This window comes from Lepisma saccharinum, chromosome 29 (assembly GCF_977018435.1).
Source record: "Lepisma saccharinum chromosome 29, izLepSacc3.1, whole genome shotgun sequence".
Lineage (NCBI taxonomy): Eukaryota > Metazoa > Arthropoda > Insecta > Zygentoma > Lepismatidae > Lepisma > Lepisma saccharinum.
In genome coordinates, this window is record NC_139257.1 from 16,238,907 (window position 1) to 16,256,688 (window position 17,782).

General features: G+C 38.8%; 1 protein-coding gene across 1 annotated transcript in view; it reads left to right on the forward strand.

Moving 5' to 3' along the window:
- The first annotated feature begins 259 nt into the window (after nucleotides 1–259).
- Nucleotides 260–17,782, forward strand: part of LOC145981409 (uncharacterized) — a 58,242-nt gene continuing 40,719 nt past the window's right edge. Inside the window, exons 1-3 of the mRNA XM_083114646.1 lie at nucleotides 260–492; nucleotides 6,652–6,772; nucleotides 13,213–13,304. Coding sequence (XP_082970772.1) covers nucleotides 338–492; nucleotides 6,652–6,772; nucleotides 13,213–13,304 — 368 coding nt within the window. The 5' untranslated portion in view covers nucleotides 260–337. The remainder of the gene's footprint in view (nucleotides 493–6,651; nucleotides 6,773–13,212; nucleotides 13,305–17,782) is intronic.

Here is a 17,782-nt window from a genome sequence, read left to right on the forward strand (position 1 = left end):
ATATTTTGTCCCGCATAACAATAAGTACCTATCTATATTTATTTTCAATTTGTCTGAAGCCACAAAATGTAAATGGGTGGAAATGCTCATTTGTGTACTCGATTTCGTGTGTTCAGTTTCTGGCACGGTTTCCTATCTGCATAGTGCAACACTAGCGCATAGATTTGGAATTCATTTCATGGATAAATTCACCTCTTACCGTCGTTTCGTCATTACGAGTAAACAACGGATTGGCCCAACCTATACTTCTAATAACCTTGGATATAAGTAGGCTTCATGTAAAACTCAAATAATTGTTGAAATCGGGCAAATATGTGACCGTCGTTTAATATTTAAGATGTTCTACCAAGCTCCTAAATTTTCCGACGTAGACACAAAACTTCTGAAGTATGTTCCTCACAGTTTGGCTCTGTGGAGCCTGAAACATCAGGAACTTGAGCTGAAGTTGGAGGAGTTAACTTCAGAGCGAAAACCACAAGATGAAGTTCAGAGGTAAGTTGTATGAGTTTGTAGTTCTTCATAACCGGGTCTGTTGTACGCGTATCTATATAAGGTACTACTTTACTATTCCGGAGACACCTATCAATGATTTATTTCGCAATTTTTTACATTGCTAACGTACTATTTTGCATTGCGGAACATTTATTTAGGTGAAATAATGAATTTCTAACGAAAATAATGTCTATTTCGTACATTAACGAGTACTTACTGGTGTTCCTTATTTCCCACAAAAAATCCACGTGTAGCCCCAAAAACCACGACATTAGCCCAAAAATTCACGATAGCCCCACGAACCATCACGGGGACGAGGTATGCCTACTAGGTTAGGTTAGGCCTGTTAGGTTACGTTCCATTAGCATTCTTTCGTTCAATTTAGCATATACGGACAATACGAGAGCGTATTGTGCTCTCGTGCAGAAAGCAAATGGCGGCAGCAGCAATAACGCGTCGGAAATAGATTTTCGTAGAAAACCACATACATTCGCATTAAAATGGATCAAAACTACATTCCCGAACATCAACAACGCCACAGAAAATGATTTGCGTAAGTACTTTCTCCTGTAAATTTGAAGAAATCCGTCTCCAGTATAGTAAATTGTTAACGTATATAATATGATATGATATTTATTTTTTAATTTATATATTTTTTATTACCTTCAACAGTCTATCCTCCAATGATAGAAGTTGTAGTACAATATATACATATTCAACTAACTAACTAACTAACTCCCTAGCCTTCTTAAACCCGAAGGTTCATGGCTGCAGCAACACAGTCCTTCCATCTGTCCCTATCTTGATCAAGATCTATATACTCTTTTCCATCCCTATCGATTTCCTTTAGTTCCATCTCAACGTTGTCCCTCCATCTTCGTCTTGGCCTTCCTACAGGTCTCTTACCATCAGGCTTCCCAACAAGAATCCTGTAAACTCCTCTTTCCTCTCCCATTCGTGCCACATGGCCTGCCCACCTAAGTCTTCTTGATTTAATCATTCTAATAATATCTGGACATGAATACAAATTATGTAGTTCTAAATTATGTAACCTTCTCCACTCACCTGTCTCCTCATCCCTTTTAGGTCCAAAGATTTTCCTAAGGATCTTATTTGCAAATACTCTCAATTTATGTTCCTCTTTCAATCCAGTCACAAATTGTATTCATTACATAAGTATATGACATGATATGATATTTATTGGCATTTATGATACAAGCCCTTGGGCTGTGCGTATCATACAATATTATGATATAATCCGCCTTAATACACATTTAAAACATTTATCACAAGAAACATCTGTTAGGAATATATATATATATACACACACACACACATTCGTATACAACAATATGTGCTTCTCTTCTAATGTTTAAGTGCCTCTCCGATGGCGTAGTGGTAACGTCGTCTCCTTGTAATCAAGGGGTCCCGGGTTTCATACCCGATGGAGGCACATGGCAATGGTTCGGATCCCACTTTAAACTGTAGGTCCAGTCCCGATTAACCTTACTGTGCATGAAGTGGACTTAAAACAACAAATCAATCAATCAAAAAATCTTCTAATGTTTAAGATTGTCCTCTAAACTGCCGATGTTAAGCAGAATCGTGTATTTCAGAAACATCCATCTCGGTAACGGTTCCGAATGCTTAATGATTTTGCAAGTTTTATAGGAGTATTAGTAAGTGCTTTAGAATACTGAAAACTGTTATGGGAGTAAGTTCAAAGCTTGGAGAAACTAATTAGCACAATTAAAAGCTTCACTAAGTATTATTTACTGGAGAAATTATGATTTGAAAAGTAGCTTACGCGAGCAGGCGTTCTTGGTTCCATTGGGACAGCGGCTTCTCTCCGATTTTCATGCGAGGCTCGATAGTGCTTATCAGATTTTACGTGATAAGGTATATAAAGCATTTAGGGACGTAACTTTTAATGTTAAGAGTCCTAAACCTGATGCACCTAACCTATTCAGGGATATTTTATTAATGTTAAGAGTCCTAACGCAACCAGCCCAGACCTGGATTCGAACGATGGATCCCTGATTTTCTATGGTAGTAACCACTCCGCCACGGAGTTCAGAGTGACCATGATATTTCGTCCCCCTTTCACATTTATCGATACGCGTGTCCATCAACAGGGAGACGTCAGTTTACTTAATTCTGGAAGTAGCTCAAAATTGCCTATCAATTCAATTATTCTAGAGTGGTTTAATAATTTTGTTCTGCACAACGGTAGTATGGCGTTATTGTGCAGTCAATATTTTGAATTTGAATATAAAATATTGGGTGCGTCAGCACTTAGGCTATTTTGTACCTTTCACGTTATACGGGGTCCAGCCCCTTACCATAACATAACTTTAATGCCGTATATCTAAAAGCTTAAAAAATATTCTGACTTCGGTTAACAGCTGAGGCTGTAAATGGGCACTCAGGACAAAAAAAAACAAAACAGGACAACACAGAGAAGTATACCGACCATAGTGCAAGACGTCAGAGACACGTTATGCAGTCAATATTGACACGCACCTACACTGGACTAGAGCCTTGGTCTGGTTACTAAGTTACCCTGATCGGACTTCTCAGTTAACTATTAGGGTAAACAAATTGCAACCCCTGACTGGTCACTGGTGTCGCAATTTATACTTTTCTTAAGTTAGAAATGAAATGGTATGGAACTTTCTTCCAATAAAGTCTATTTTTTATCGCTTATGCACAGTATACAATATCACTTATCCACTGGCAATCTTGGATTCAAGTTAAGGTACTACTTTACTATAGGAGTGACACCTATAAATCATTTATTTCGCCCTTTTTTACATTGCTAACGTACTATTCTGCATTGCGGAACATTTCTTTAGGTAAAATAATGAATTTTTAACGAAAATAATATCTATTTCTTACAATTACGAGTACATACTGTTACTCGTTATTTCGATTCTGTAACACACATTATGGCGATAGCGTACTGGTTCACCGCGCGTTGTGAGTGTGTTTTGTCGATTTATGATGTGTTGCAACCTTTCACAGGAAAGTACCTACTTTCGTGGCCGGATTTGAAATTATGCTAATACCTCGCAAACCATTGACGTTAGCTTCACAAACCATTCACGTTAGCCCCACAAACCATTCACGTTAGCCCCACAAACCATTGACGTTAGAACCACAAACCATTCACGTTAGCCCCATAAACCATTGACGTTAGCCCCACAAACCATTGACGTTAGCCCAAGAAACCATTCACATTAGCCCCACAAACAATTTTTCGTAAGGTTAGGTTAGGTTAGGTTAGGTTAGGTTAGGCAAGCATAATTTAAAAAAATTGAAAATACTCGACACGTCATGTTATAGTGAAAACACGTTTTGAAACATTTACTACGGGGTTTACGTCATCTAACACACGGAACATTGTGCTCTCGTGCAGAAAGCAAATGGCGGAATCAGAAACAGCGAGTCGGATATAGATTTTCGCAGAAAACAACATGTATTCCCATTAAAATGGGTCAAAACAACATTCACGAACTTCCAAAACGCTACAGAAAATGATTTGCGTAAGCACTTTCTCGTGTAAAAAGTAAGAAATCCGTCACACCTATGGTAAAGTATTACCTAAGTTAACTGACGTAGATCTGAGTACAAATCTATAACGGGTAACCCTTCCAAGATTATTCACGCTTGCTTTTTGGTATCGCAAGAACCCAGAGCCGAAGCAGCAGGTTTATGAGAAACTGACCCAAGCAAAGGACCGGCCAGTTCTCCCTACGAGGTAGACTTGTGACACCAGCAATCGGGTAAGATAGCCGAAATATACAGAAATCTGGTTCCTTTTTATACTAAATGGTTGTTTACAAACTACTAAGGAAACTTGGTTGATATTTACACGTATCTATGGATTTACATAATTACATCATGCAACTTAGACTTTAACAATATTTACATAAAATAATCAAAGTTGTAAATAACATACCTTTCTAAAATATTTTTCAAATGCCAAAAACGTTTGAGTCATTCCATATGAAATCAACACAGCCCACAACCTGACCAACTCCGATTTTCATGAAATTTGGGGAGTTGAAACTATGGAACTTAGTAACTATGAAAATTTTGAGTCTCGTGCGTCTTGTAATTCTATAGCCTGATTTGATATATCACATCACCCCCTTTCCTTTGAAATTTTTGCGTTGAATTCAATATGGCGATCAACAATATGCCGGACCTGCGCTTGACACACCCAGCTGAGAATCTCCCTGTGCCTAACCTATTTCTTTCATGACCAGGATAACCCCTTTACATTTTGTAGGAGGTGTTAAGGGACTTTTTACTCGTCATAGTTCATGTAATGAGGCATTTATCAGTCACATAGTTACACATATTATTTTGTATCTTCTGATCCCATTGCAGTCCCAGAATGATTGTTTGATATGTTTTAGAGTATGGCATGTGGGACCAAATATATTTTTTTCACGATTTTTGGTGATGACATGTTTTGAGATATTCAAGGTCAAACGTCAAGGTCACGTGACAAAATTATATTTTTATCCAGAGGTAGACTTGTTATATATCACTGAAACGCATGATCAATTCCCTGTAAAATAAGCTTTATTTGAGCTTCCTAGGCGAAATAGGGGCGGAGTTACAACACATTTAATATAGCTAAGCGGGCTCAAAAGGGGCAATTTATGCGAACTTTGACCTTGAATAATTTAACAATTACAAGACGCACGAAATTAAAATTTTTCGTAGTCACTAAGTTCCATGCATAGTTTCAACTCCCCAAATTTCATGAAAATCGGAGATGGTCAGGTTGGAAATTGCACATATCTGTGTTGACTTGGCATGGAATGACTCGTTTACATAATTATTACTTTTGTTGTCTTTAAGAAATGCAGATTAATTCTCGAACATTCTAATCTTCTGCAAGTCACAGATAATTTATGCACGCGCAGATGTTGATCTCTTGCTTTGCAAATGGAAACATGAACAGATTCGACTGGGGCGACACAATATAGCTACGTCATTGGAACTAGTCTGTCGCGTCAGCACGTATGTTTGTGGAGAATTATATGTTGTTTTCGCTTCCAATGGGTTTGCCATGAACAAATCACATAACTAAGTACGTAGACAGCATCTGTTCATAGAAGTAAAAGCGACACTATTTGAACATTTGCTCCCCGAATGGGGAATTTTAAATTACACGGATGTTTCAATTTAATTCATTGAGTGATTCAATTGAATCAAATGAATGGGAAGAAATTCGAAGCGCATTTCTGTTATCTCCTTTAATTCGATTACGAATGGAATATATTTTGTTGGTTCATTCATTTGAACACATAGTTATTGGAAAATTCAAATTTTAATGCTCTGAATTGGAACTAATGATGAAAGGAAATGAAAATAACTGGCAAAAACAAATTCCCTTATTTTTAAGGTACCTTTTCATCACTTTCCAGAACACTCGATAATGAATTAACTAATCAGTATTGTTGAAATTAAGCGAAATATAAAATAAAAGAACTTTTTGTGGGAACTTCCCCCCCCCCTCCCCCCAAAAAAAACAGTTGAAGGAAAAAGTGAAATGTGTTATCAGATTCTACTCCTAGCGGGAGAGCTAGAACTAACTTTCTACCATTCCTAAACCCGAATACTCATTACAGCAGCAACATAAGTCTACCTGTTCCAATCCTGGGCAAGATCATCCACATGGGCGTCCGGAAGGGGGGGCAAGGGGTGGCCACGGCCCCTCGCTGGAATATGAATGTGTACCTAAAAATTATATATTTCACACATAATTTCATTTCAACTACAGTAATTTATGTTAATTATTATAAATTCGTTGAAGAAACATGATAATTTCAGACTGAAATAGTGTTTTTTGAGAGGGCATCACTATTTTGGAGGAAAATATGTGTCCTTGCCCCCCTGGAAAAAATTACCTTGCTTGCCCCTCCCTGGAAAAAATCCTGCGGACGTCCATGATCATCCACTGCTGTGTCCAAATTCCAATAACGACCCTTTTCCCCAGAAACCGTGAAAGATCGTAGAATCGAGAGTTCATTGTATAAGTTATGAGAGGCGAAGAGGAAGACTGTGAGGAAAATTCTGTTAGTTTTGAAAGGGGTAAAGACACAGTAACTTCTGTACTAACAGCACATATTTCGTCCCCAGGCATTCCATAGTAGCAGACGTGTGGAAAGGGTGTTCCCAGCTTGATCGGGGTGTTCAGACCGATGACTCGGAAATAATCCAATTGAACACCTTCAAACTGCTTATTGCCAGTCTGCAAGAGGTCAGTACTGGATACTAGGGTAATACATTTCTATCAAGATATATATATACAGGGTATCCGGAGTGGGACTGACAGTTTTGAAAAGTTTGTTATTTCAATATGGTAAGGAGTATCTAGAAACAAAAACATACATTTTCAAGGAAAACTCACCAAGCTTTATTGGAAGCATGGGAGTAACTTGGGGTCTAACTTTGGAGGGGAAAGATCAAACTTGGGACTTAACTTTCGGGGACAGAATCAAACATGGGACTAAATTTCAGGGGCATATTGAAACTTGGGACTTTACTTTCACGGGCAGAATCAAACTTGGGACTTAATTATCGGGGGCAGAATTAAACTTGGGACTTAATTTTCAGGGACATATTCAAATTTGGAACTTAATTTTCAGGGGTAGAATCAAACTTGGGACTTGTCTTTCAGAGGCAGAATCAAATTTGGAACTTAATTTTCATGGGTAGAATCAAACTTGGGACTTGACTTTCACAGGCAGAATCAAATTTGGAACTTAATTTCCAGGGGTAGAATCAAACTTGGGACTTAACTTTCAGGGGTAGAATCAAACTGGGACTTAATTTTCAGAGTCAGAATGAAACTTGGGACTTGACTTTTACAAACAGAATCAAATTTGGAACTTAATTTTCACGGTCAGAATCAAACTTGGAACTTAATTTCCAGGGGTAGAATCAAACTTGGTACTTAACTTTCAGGGGGGCAGAATTAAAATTGAGACTTTGGGAGCCAGGAACGACAAGTTTTCCATCCTGTAAAAGTCCAGCACTTTCTTGCTAAATAATTGACATTTGCCAAATCATAAAATATACTCTTCAATACCTTGCTCCTCAGGTCCCAGGAGATTAAGAAAAGTATCCTTAATTTTGAAATTTAGTAACCTGTAAATGTTGTGGGGACAAGCCACCCCCCCCCCCCCTTGCACCCGCCAGGTTACGCCTATGATTGGAAGCAGTTACAGCTCGGTATAGCTCCACCTGAGCTCCGTTAGTTACACGGAGAATGTCCAGCCTGTATCCAATCTGCCTCCACGTGTTCTGTAGCATCTGAGGGGTTACAAAAGCAAGAGGATTCGAATACGGTCCTTTAGTTTTTGTAGATCATCCATCTCTTTACCCTAATACACCATGATTTTGATGTACACCAAAAGAAAGAAGTCTAGAGGTGTAGCATCAATCTTCTGCAAAATGGCCGCCATGGCAAATGAATGTCTTTTCGGCTTGTCATCTGGCTTAATTTCCCGCACTAGCTGCATCTTGTATGCGAACAAACGTAACCTTCTGTGCACGACTTTGTGAACAGTGGAACTAGGAATTCCTAGCTGTTTGTTCGCCTCGAGCATTGACTTTCACAGGCTACGCATGCTTTTTCCTGTACCGACGCCATTCTTGTTTGAGCGAAACTGGCGCCGCCATCGCTATTTATACATTTATGAAAATTTGTTGAACCAAACTCACAAATGTACTATTGCTATTGCATTGCTTTGTTAACAAAAAGCTCGGATTGTTGAAATGTAATAACTAGTGGGGGCAATTCGCCACTTTTGCACTATGCTAAACCTTACCTACAAAGGGAAATATACTGTCATTGCCCCTCCCCCCCAGTTTAGTCACCTTGCAGCCCCGGTTTTGGAACCCAATCGCCACCACTGATAATAACTATTTAAATACTGTCAGTTACAATCCGGACACCCTGTATTCTTGCTTATTATATACAATGTAGACATTATATATCATGTATAGCTATGCATATGACGTGTATACCGACCAAAATATGATAGTGGAAGGTGGGGAATACTTTATAATCACGAGTCGACCTCCGTGGTTGAGTGGTTAGCACAGCACGCTACGACACTATGGATCCCGGGTTCGGACCCCAGTTTGTGCATGGTTGTTCTTTCTGTGTGTCCCTTCATCGACCTGATCATGTCAACACTCGTTCTCATCTTCGCGATCATCCAATGGTGGCAGAAAAGCGAAGTAAAATAAACCAAAGCGATACATTGTCTATTGGCTAATCATGAAACGAAAGAATTGCATGTATCTCCTGATATTATAGCTGAAATCAAACCTTTTGCAATGAGATTTCGCAGATTTTTAATTGTCATACCTTGTAATTTCAATTTCTGGTAGGCTAAGTCAAGTATTAAAACCTTATGTAACTATATTTTCTGAGGCTTTATTTAGTAAGTATGGGATGTAGTTTAACCTTACTTTGCAATATCAGAAATTAGGTGACATACGTTACCTTATATTGACCAAAACGAGTTGAATCTAAAAGTTGAGATTTTTACTGTGAGTTAGGTTCATGCAGGGCTTCCTTTATGCCAAATTTCAGATTTTTTTAAGAGGACCCATCTGAGATATTTAACCCCGAAAACTGTCAAAATTCAATGAACGGCCATGTTTGAGCCCATGCTGTAAAAAAGGGTTGAATTTCTAAGTACTGGCAGGCAGGTCTACAAATGAAAAAATCAAGCCTTAGACTAAACCCCTTCAATGAAAAAATTGGGCTTAAAAATATTTTTTTTTAACTATCGTTACCACAATTTGCACCATACGTTTCATACTTACGCAATTATAAACAAAACATACTTGAATATCATAGACAGTATACTTCATTAGTTACAAAATGCATTTTGTTTCAAGTGTCTAGCTCTAATGGTTTTTGAGATATTAAGGTTTCTGAAAAGTGCTAAATGAGCAAAGAAAGCCATGTGCCATGTTGGAAAAATGGCTGCCCCAGTAGAACTAATGACAATATTTTTTATTGAACATTGGTTTTCATATCTAGAAACATGTACAAACGTATGTACATAATGATTTTCTTCTAAATGGTCATGCAACCAATTATTTTAAAATTGGTTCATTTGGCATGGAATGACCCTGAGGAGATCCTTCTCGTGCTGAAGTTTTCCCACTACCCACTTTTCCTACTGCGATTCCAGTAAGACACCCTCTCCTCTTAATCGTCTGGAATTTACTAATCTCCACACTTCTTACTAGACCTTTACTATTTCATGGTGATGAACAACTTTTAACAGATAAAAATTAACAACAAATAGAGGCTTTAAACCTTCATACCGCTCCCACTTAGTAACTTTGTCAACTATAAATCCCTAACCTAATAACTCTTTTATCCCATTTCATACACATTACACTAGAATTTACCTATTGATTACTAATTATTCTCTCTCACTTTAAAATTATAAAATCAGTAACATTTTAATGCTACTAATCCTATTATATATAAACCAATGAATATTTTGGTCTCCGAATAATCATTGGTTCTTTTCCTGGTATGATATCAAATCATACCATCATGTAAAAAAAATTGAAATTACAAATAAAGAACATAGATAAACGGGGTAATCCAGTAAATATTTCGTGTGACGGGACAATAGCGCATACCTCAGAATGTATGCGTGTAGAAGAGGGTATTTTTCGGGGGTCCCTTCCCTTTGTGTTAGAATGGATGACGTCAGGGTAGTAAAGAAAGTATTCTCCATAAAACGTGAAGTCAGAAAAAAATATGGCGACCCAGGATGATATGTGGAGAGAGACATCAGAACAAGGGGAATAATAAGATGGAGATAAGAGGCGCTAGACAGGCAGGAATGGACAGAGCGTGATACTGATCACATCACCTCCACTGTTGCCCATTTGAAAGCTCTACCTTCTGAAAGCCTTCGTGGCACTTTGCAATGGAAGATGGTTCTTAAAAAGAATATACATAATTTTAACTCATATATTCTTAAAGATAATAACAAAATAGAGGATGAAAGTTGCGGGTAACCAATGAAATTACTTACAAACCCTGACTCGAACCCAGATCCTTTTGACACCAAGGCAAAAATGTATATTATAATCCTGACAGAAAGCTCGTGTCGTCCCCAAAAATATAAATTACAACATAAGCTCTGAATTTTGGACAAAAATCAGGTTTGCGATAAGTAGCATAGAACTTAGATTTAAGGTGACCTTTTTGTGAATTTTTTGGTGAAATGTAACATTCACAAAATCCATTGTATAACTGATTCTTTTTTGTTAAAATTTTTTAACCATTGTCATAACTGTATCTTTAATCAAATGGCTGATAAAGGGAGCGTGTGTTCTCCTGAAACGTCACAACAAAAAAACTGTGTTTTTATGCTTGTAACAACAGTAGGCTACAAGAGTAAAAAACAAAGTAAAGTGCTCCCCTGTGCTTAGCACAACGCCATGAAGGCGTATAGGGAGTGTGGGGGTAACGCCCCACACTTTCTTGATCCGGTCGTGAGTGGGGGTGATGTGACCAGCAACACACCCCTGACCGCCTTTACCCCTCAGGGTTTCCCCCAGGTACCCATGTCATTCGACGCTGGGTGGGCGCCGGAGCCGCTTCCAACGTTAGAAAAGCTCTAACTAAAAGCCTAGAAGGGTGTCGTCCTAATTGCGAAAGGTCCTAGTTGCGAACAGACTTAATTGCGAACACTTGCTGCCTTAACAGGAATAACACTATATTACCTAGAAAGGCTCTGTTCTGATTGCGAACACAATGTTTCTGCCTTTGGACCTACCATTTCTTTTAACGCATTTTTGAAAGGGGCTCAGTTCCACACTGGTGCGTGCCTTATCTGTCACAGTTGGAACATACAAAATTCGACATGATTATAGGCGTCGCTGAAGTTTATATAATTTAATAATAAAAGTAATAAAAGTGAGGTCTACTTTTTAACCGACTATATTCTTAGCTGAAAAGAGATTATTAACTTTACCTAAAATTCAAATTTGAAACATATGTTCTTAAAGAAATTAGGATTATCACTAATCCTGACACTTGTTAGTGCTCCTCACCATCATTTCCTTCATTTTCTTCCGCTTTACACATTCTATGTTTATTACCATATTAGGAAATATGTCGTTACACTTTTCTGCCCCAACCTTTCTAGATTAACTTTGATTTTGTGGTTCAATCCCTTCACTGCATTATTTGTCCAGTGCTCACAGGTGTCAACTTAAAATAAATTTTGGGGTGGAAAGGTTGACATAAACGATTTTTATTACGTAAATAAATATATAGGGTGTCCCACTCGTAAGGGGCCCCGGAAAAAAGTGTTATAAAAATCTTAATAAAAGAGGATATGAAACCAAATTTGTACATGACATACCTTTATGGTTGAGAAATGAAGGTACATTACAAGAAGTGCTGGAAGTGACCTCCCCCCACCTTTATACACAGTTCAACACCGCGCTGCATGTTCGTGAATGTTGCTGCCAGAGTATCGGCGTGACTGCCTGGATTTCACGCCGGATGTTCTCACGTAACTCGTCGATGGTGTGTGGTTTGTTCTTGTACACACTACCTTTAAGGTGACCCCACAGAAAAAAAAGTCAGTGGGTCAAGTTCGGTGACCTTGGGGGCCATAATCCTTTCGAAATCACTCGGTCAGGGAAAAATGATTCCACCACAACCATACTCGCGTCAGACGTGTGGCATGTTGCCCCATCTTGCTGGTACCAGCCAAGTGTCAGTTCCTCGTCGTCCAACTGGTTCACAAATTCATGAAACAATACCTGGTACACATCACTGTTGACAGTGGTGTCAAAAAAAAAAAAAATGGCCCGATGATGCGACGCTGTGATAATGCACAGAACACACCCACCTTCTGTCAATGAAGGGAATCCTCAACGATTGCATGCTGGTTGTCACTACTCCATAAACGTTGTGAGTTCACGTATCCTGACAAGTGGGACCACGCTTCATCACTGTACCACGTGTACTGCAATATCCCTGGCCTTTCAGCGACGAGTTACGTGAGAACATTCACGAACATGCAGCACCGTGTTGAACTGTGTATACAGGTGGGGGGAGGTCACTTCCAGCACTTCTCAACCATAAAGGTATGTCATGTACAAATTTGGTTTCATATCCTCTTTTATTAAGATTTTTATAACACTTTTTGCGGGGCCCCTTACGAGTGGGACATATTAGTCCGTCTACGTGAATTTGGGAGTGGGGGCAGAAAGTGCCTTGCCTCCCCGTAGTCGACGCCATGTTGCCTCCTGTTGAAGCAGCTCCAAGTTTTCTTTTGGCTCTGGGGTTTTCAAGACATTAACACACTACGACGACCGAACTGAAAGGGTGAAATAGCCTTGGAGGGATTTACAAAGCAGAAGACCACGATAAGTGAATCAGACTGGCTATTGTTGCTAGTCAACCCAGCTGTCTCTCTGGGTCACTACCCTTATTTGTTTCTCAAAACCGGTTTTCCATGTGTTCGCAATTAGGACACGGAATCACTTCTTACTCTTATGTGTTCGCAATTAGGACAATTGAGGAAATGTTCGCAATTAGGACACAACCGCTACAAGAGAAATGATTCGTATTTTTGAAAATGTATTTCAGGTTCTTTGTTTCTGTGCTATAGTTGCCTTTGTTTTCTCTCCTAGCAAATCGAGCAGGTGAGAAAGCATGCCGTGAACGCAGTGGACACCCAGGAGATGAACTTCAAGAAGGATATCGAAAGAATTGGCAAAGAAGTGTAAGTGAAACAATCGCATCTCATTTTATTAATATCGGGTGTTTCATAAATAATTGAGGGGTTGGGCCAATCCACGAGTTCCTGGTGTGACAATCACACACTTCAAACCTAATTATTTTGTAAACAAAGACATTTAGCTCATCCATATCATCATTATAGTTTCAGAATGATGACATTGTTACTGTCCTGAAGAGAGAGCTCTGTGAACAACGTTGTTTCTGGGCAATTCAAGAACAACGGGAGTTCCGAGTGTGACTCACACGGTGGTAAAAGCTTCACATACCACGACACAACTTGAAAAGTCTGTGAATTTTTACATTTTATCCGTCATATTTCTTTTTGGGGGGTAATGTAGATTGTAACCTTTCATCTCATGTATTTTATTCCAGCGAAAACATTTTTATTTTTAGTTATTATTTTTTAAAAAAATGTTCCGGGCGTAACCACTCAGAGTTCCGGGTGTGACCTATGTGAATACCTCATTAATTAACTCCATTTAATACCATATTACTCACATAATACTTTAAATGAACAATACTAAAGGGAAAAAGAACCTTTTCAACTCATAAATTTTAATAATAACCAAATTTATTTGTGAACATTACAAAATTATTGAGCATTGCTCACATTTTCCATTTCTCTTTGTTAATCTGTATTATTAAAGCATACGTAGACACAATCTGGAATGCCGTTCGCGGCAAACAGCACCCACCTAAGGCACAGAAAACATAACAATTGATACACGTTCTTCTGTGGCCACATTTTAGGGTTGCAAGGTGTATATAATTTATTGCATATGTTCGAGAATAACCAACTTTCTCCTTTCTTGTTAAAAGTGCCTTATACTGCAGGAGGCCTTAGAAAGAGCGCTTCGCGGGCTAACAGCAGACGTCGCTTGCACACTGTTGCCGATACTTTCGTGTCGTCTGCTCCTAAGCCGAACAAACAGGCCGAGGTAGCAAGAGGCAGAGGTCACTCACCCTTCCAGAAGGGTGAAGCGAGCTACCTGTGGCAACCGGACTCGCTCATTCACGGACCTGATTGGTTCTCGCAGACACACCCCCATATTGTCGTCTGCTGCAAGCCCGCGAAGCGATCTTTCTGAGGCCTCATGGAGTATAGTGTGATAGCCTGAGGTGAAAGTTAGTGACACGTGACAGCAACAGTGTTGCCAGTGTTCCTCGTAATATTATGAAAACATCGATTTTTGGGACAGCCCATTTATTCCCTTTTGCAATGTTTTTGAAATTTCGTCAAAGTTCTTTTTCTGTCAAATTCAATAGATGGCCATCCAAATTGTTCGTTGGTATTGTGAAATGTTGCAATAATTTACCTCAGTGAGTTCTGTGCATCAATACACACGATTTGCAAAAAAAAAAAAAAAAAAAAAAAAAAATCCTCCTTTGGCAACACTTTGCTTATTTGTTATTAAAACATGCATGTTCTTACATATGTTTGTCTCTCTAAATTTGCCCAATATACAGGGCATTCTCTTGACAGAAAGCGTTTCTTCTCATTCCGTTTCGCTATTCCATTATACGGTCGTAAACACCGGGTTGCGTGACTTTTCGGACGCTCTGTAGTATTTGGACTAATTTTCCTTTTAGAAGTGGTACGATCAGTTTGTCTTGGCTTCGCCAGGTTAAAAGAATTTATTGCAAGTAAACTATTGAACTTACGTTAATGAAACCAGTCCAGAACGACCGAGGAATGCAAATAGTTTGTGCGTGTATGTTTTGTTAAGCTGAAAGTTCACATCCCTGCCGCTAGGCGACACTCAAATCACCCACATCACTCACAGTGTTTTGTGCAATGTTTGGTCTGCAAGATCACCGAACCTTACACCGTGTTACTTCGTTCTGTGGGGTTTCATCAAAGACAGGGTATTCGTCTCGCCGATGCCGCGTAATATCGGAGATTTCAGGGAACGCATGCGTGATATCGCAACCTTAAAGGAACGCATGCGTGATATCGTAACTTTAAGGGAACGCATGATAGCAGCGATAGGCTCTATCGACAGGCCAATGTTGATGCGAGTGTGGCAAGAAGTAGGCTAGTGTGTCGTGTCACCCGTGGGGCACACATTGAACATTTGTAGGTGTACATACGCCACCGGCAAAAAAAATGGTTCGCCTAGATCCTGAAATGCTTGCTAGCTCGCATGGCGTTATGTGTGTTGCCTAACTCGACGGAGATGTTAAAAGGTCGTTACGAAGCATTCTTTTTACATTCAAGTGAGAAACTTAATATGCAGTGTTTCAAACGTTACGCAATAGTCGAAAATATACTTGCACAAGGATTATTACCGTACGTTCCTACATATTTCTAATACTTTTATTTGCAAATTTGTGTCGTAACCCCTAGAAATTAATTAATGAAAACATTTACGATAAATATTTGTCCAAAATGTCAATTTCGGGAGAGAGAAAGAAATTTCCATAGGATCGAAGTTGGAAGTTTGTGAGTGACATGGAGAAGTTTATGGGTTTTGGGAATATCCATGTCATGAGAGAAGTAGCCATATTCGGCGATCTTGTAATCAGGGTTGTTAAAGGGCCAGGAATTTTTAATACATTCAATTCCGGTCTAGGACAGGAAATCAGGAAGCGCAAATGGGTTCTGGACCGTAAATTCACTTTTCATCTGTAGAGTATTTCAATTCGTTCCAGGAACCTATTTTCAGGATCATTTTAAATACGGTCCAGGAACCTTGGAAACTTTTTCCAACTGAATTTAAATACGGTCGAAAAACCTTTTTTTACGGATGAATTTAAATACGACTCAGAAACATTTTTTTCCGGTGAATTTAAATACGGTCCAGGAACCATTTTTAGACCAATTAAAATACGGTCCAGAAACAACTTTTCCGGATTTATTTAAATGTAGTCCTGGAACCCATATTCCAGATCAGTTTAAATAGGATCCAAGTTCCAAAAAAATCAGCAAGTGTAAATGGGTTCTATACCGTTAAGAACCTTTTTGTGTTTAAGGTATTTCAATTTGTTCCAGGCACCTTTCTTCCGAATGAATTTAAGTACGGTCCAGGAACCTTTTTTCCGGAACAATTCAAATCGATCCAGGAATAATTTTTTCAATGAAACAATACGCAACTTCGACCGAATTTAATTGTGCAAGAAAAAAGGTTCCGGTCCTGCAGCGGAACCCAATATAACCCATTTAGTTTTATGGCTTCCTGGACCTTCAACAACCCTGCTTGTAACTAATATGACTGTAATTTAGGCTTTTCTTTCGATTCAGAAAAGAGTATAAAATTTTGTGCAACGGCACCCATTGATATTGACCAATTTTATAATAAAAATGTGTTCTGCTAAGATCTGGAAATTTATTCCAATTTCTTGGAGTTCAGCCTTCTCCTTTCTAGTCGCGACTCTGAGATAGTCACTTTCCCGTTTATTTCCTTTGCCATGTTTCTGTTCTTCATCACAACAAACAAAGAGCGGAACTCCGTGACTGCGCTAGGGGTTCCGGGTTCGATTCCTGGCATGAACATGGCAGTTCATCATACCATTACTCATCCTTATCGTCACGATTAACCAAAAGTGGAAGATAAGCTACGCTAAGTTACAAAAATAAAATAAAATTCTATACAGTATTAGTTAAAGAATGGTAATAGTTTAGGTTGGAACTATTGCCCACTTAATTTAGACCTTTTCTTACAAGAAATTTAGCATCCACTCTCATTCTCATAATAATTCTCATAACACCGGCTCTTTGAGATCCAGTCCCATATATAAGTATAAGTGTATAAATATATACGTTTATTTAAGTGTGTGTGAGAGAGGGGAGGGGGCGGAAAGAGAACTTTGATCGAAACTAATAGAAGTTCGTTAATTTGTTGCTAAGAAATGGAAGCTGTTTATATGTAGTTTTGTTCTTGTTGAAGGTGTATATATCTAAGAAACGAAGAAATTAGTGCAGTGTGAGGAGCTGCATGTACTTTTGCAGTAAATTCTTGACAGATAAAAATGTAATTAAATCAATAATTGAATATATAAGGCAGAAGTAAAGACCAACGAAAATAACAGCAACAAAACACTTCAGGCAGGCACTAGAACTCGCCACCCCTTTCCCTCAAAGAACAAGAAACAAGCTTCTGCTCGGTTTCACGAGCCGTGTGGAGGACTCCACGTTAGTGCATGAGTCATGCTGCTCCACGATACCTTGCAAGGCCAACGTAGGCTCATTGAGCACCTGACCCAGTTACCTGGACTGTCTGTATCGAGGAAGTAACCGACTACTAAAATAAAATTAGATGCTGAAGTTTTTAGAAAATAATGTTTTCTCTTAAAATAATAAGAGAATAACATTGGCACTGTTGGAAAATGTAGCACTTGTAACCCGTGGCAGTGAATGTGAGTGTATAACATATGTTATTTCAAGTTGATATACTACTTTACGGACACACTAGCATAAAGTTGCATTATCCGTATATTACGATAGAAGTTGTATATTCTAAG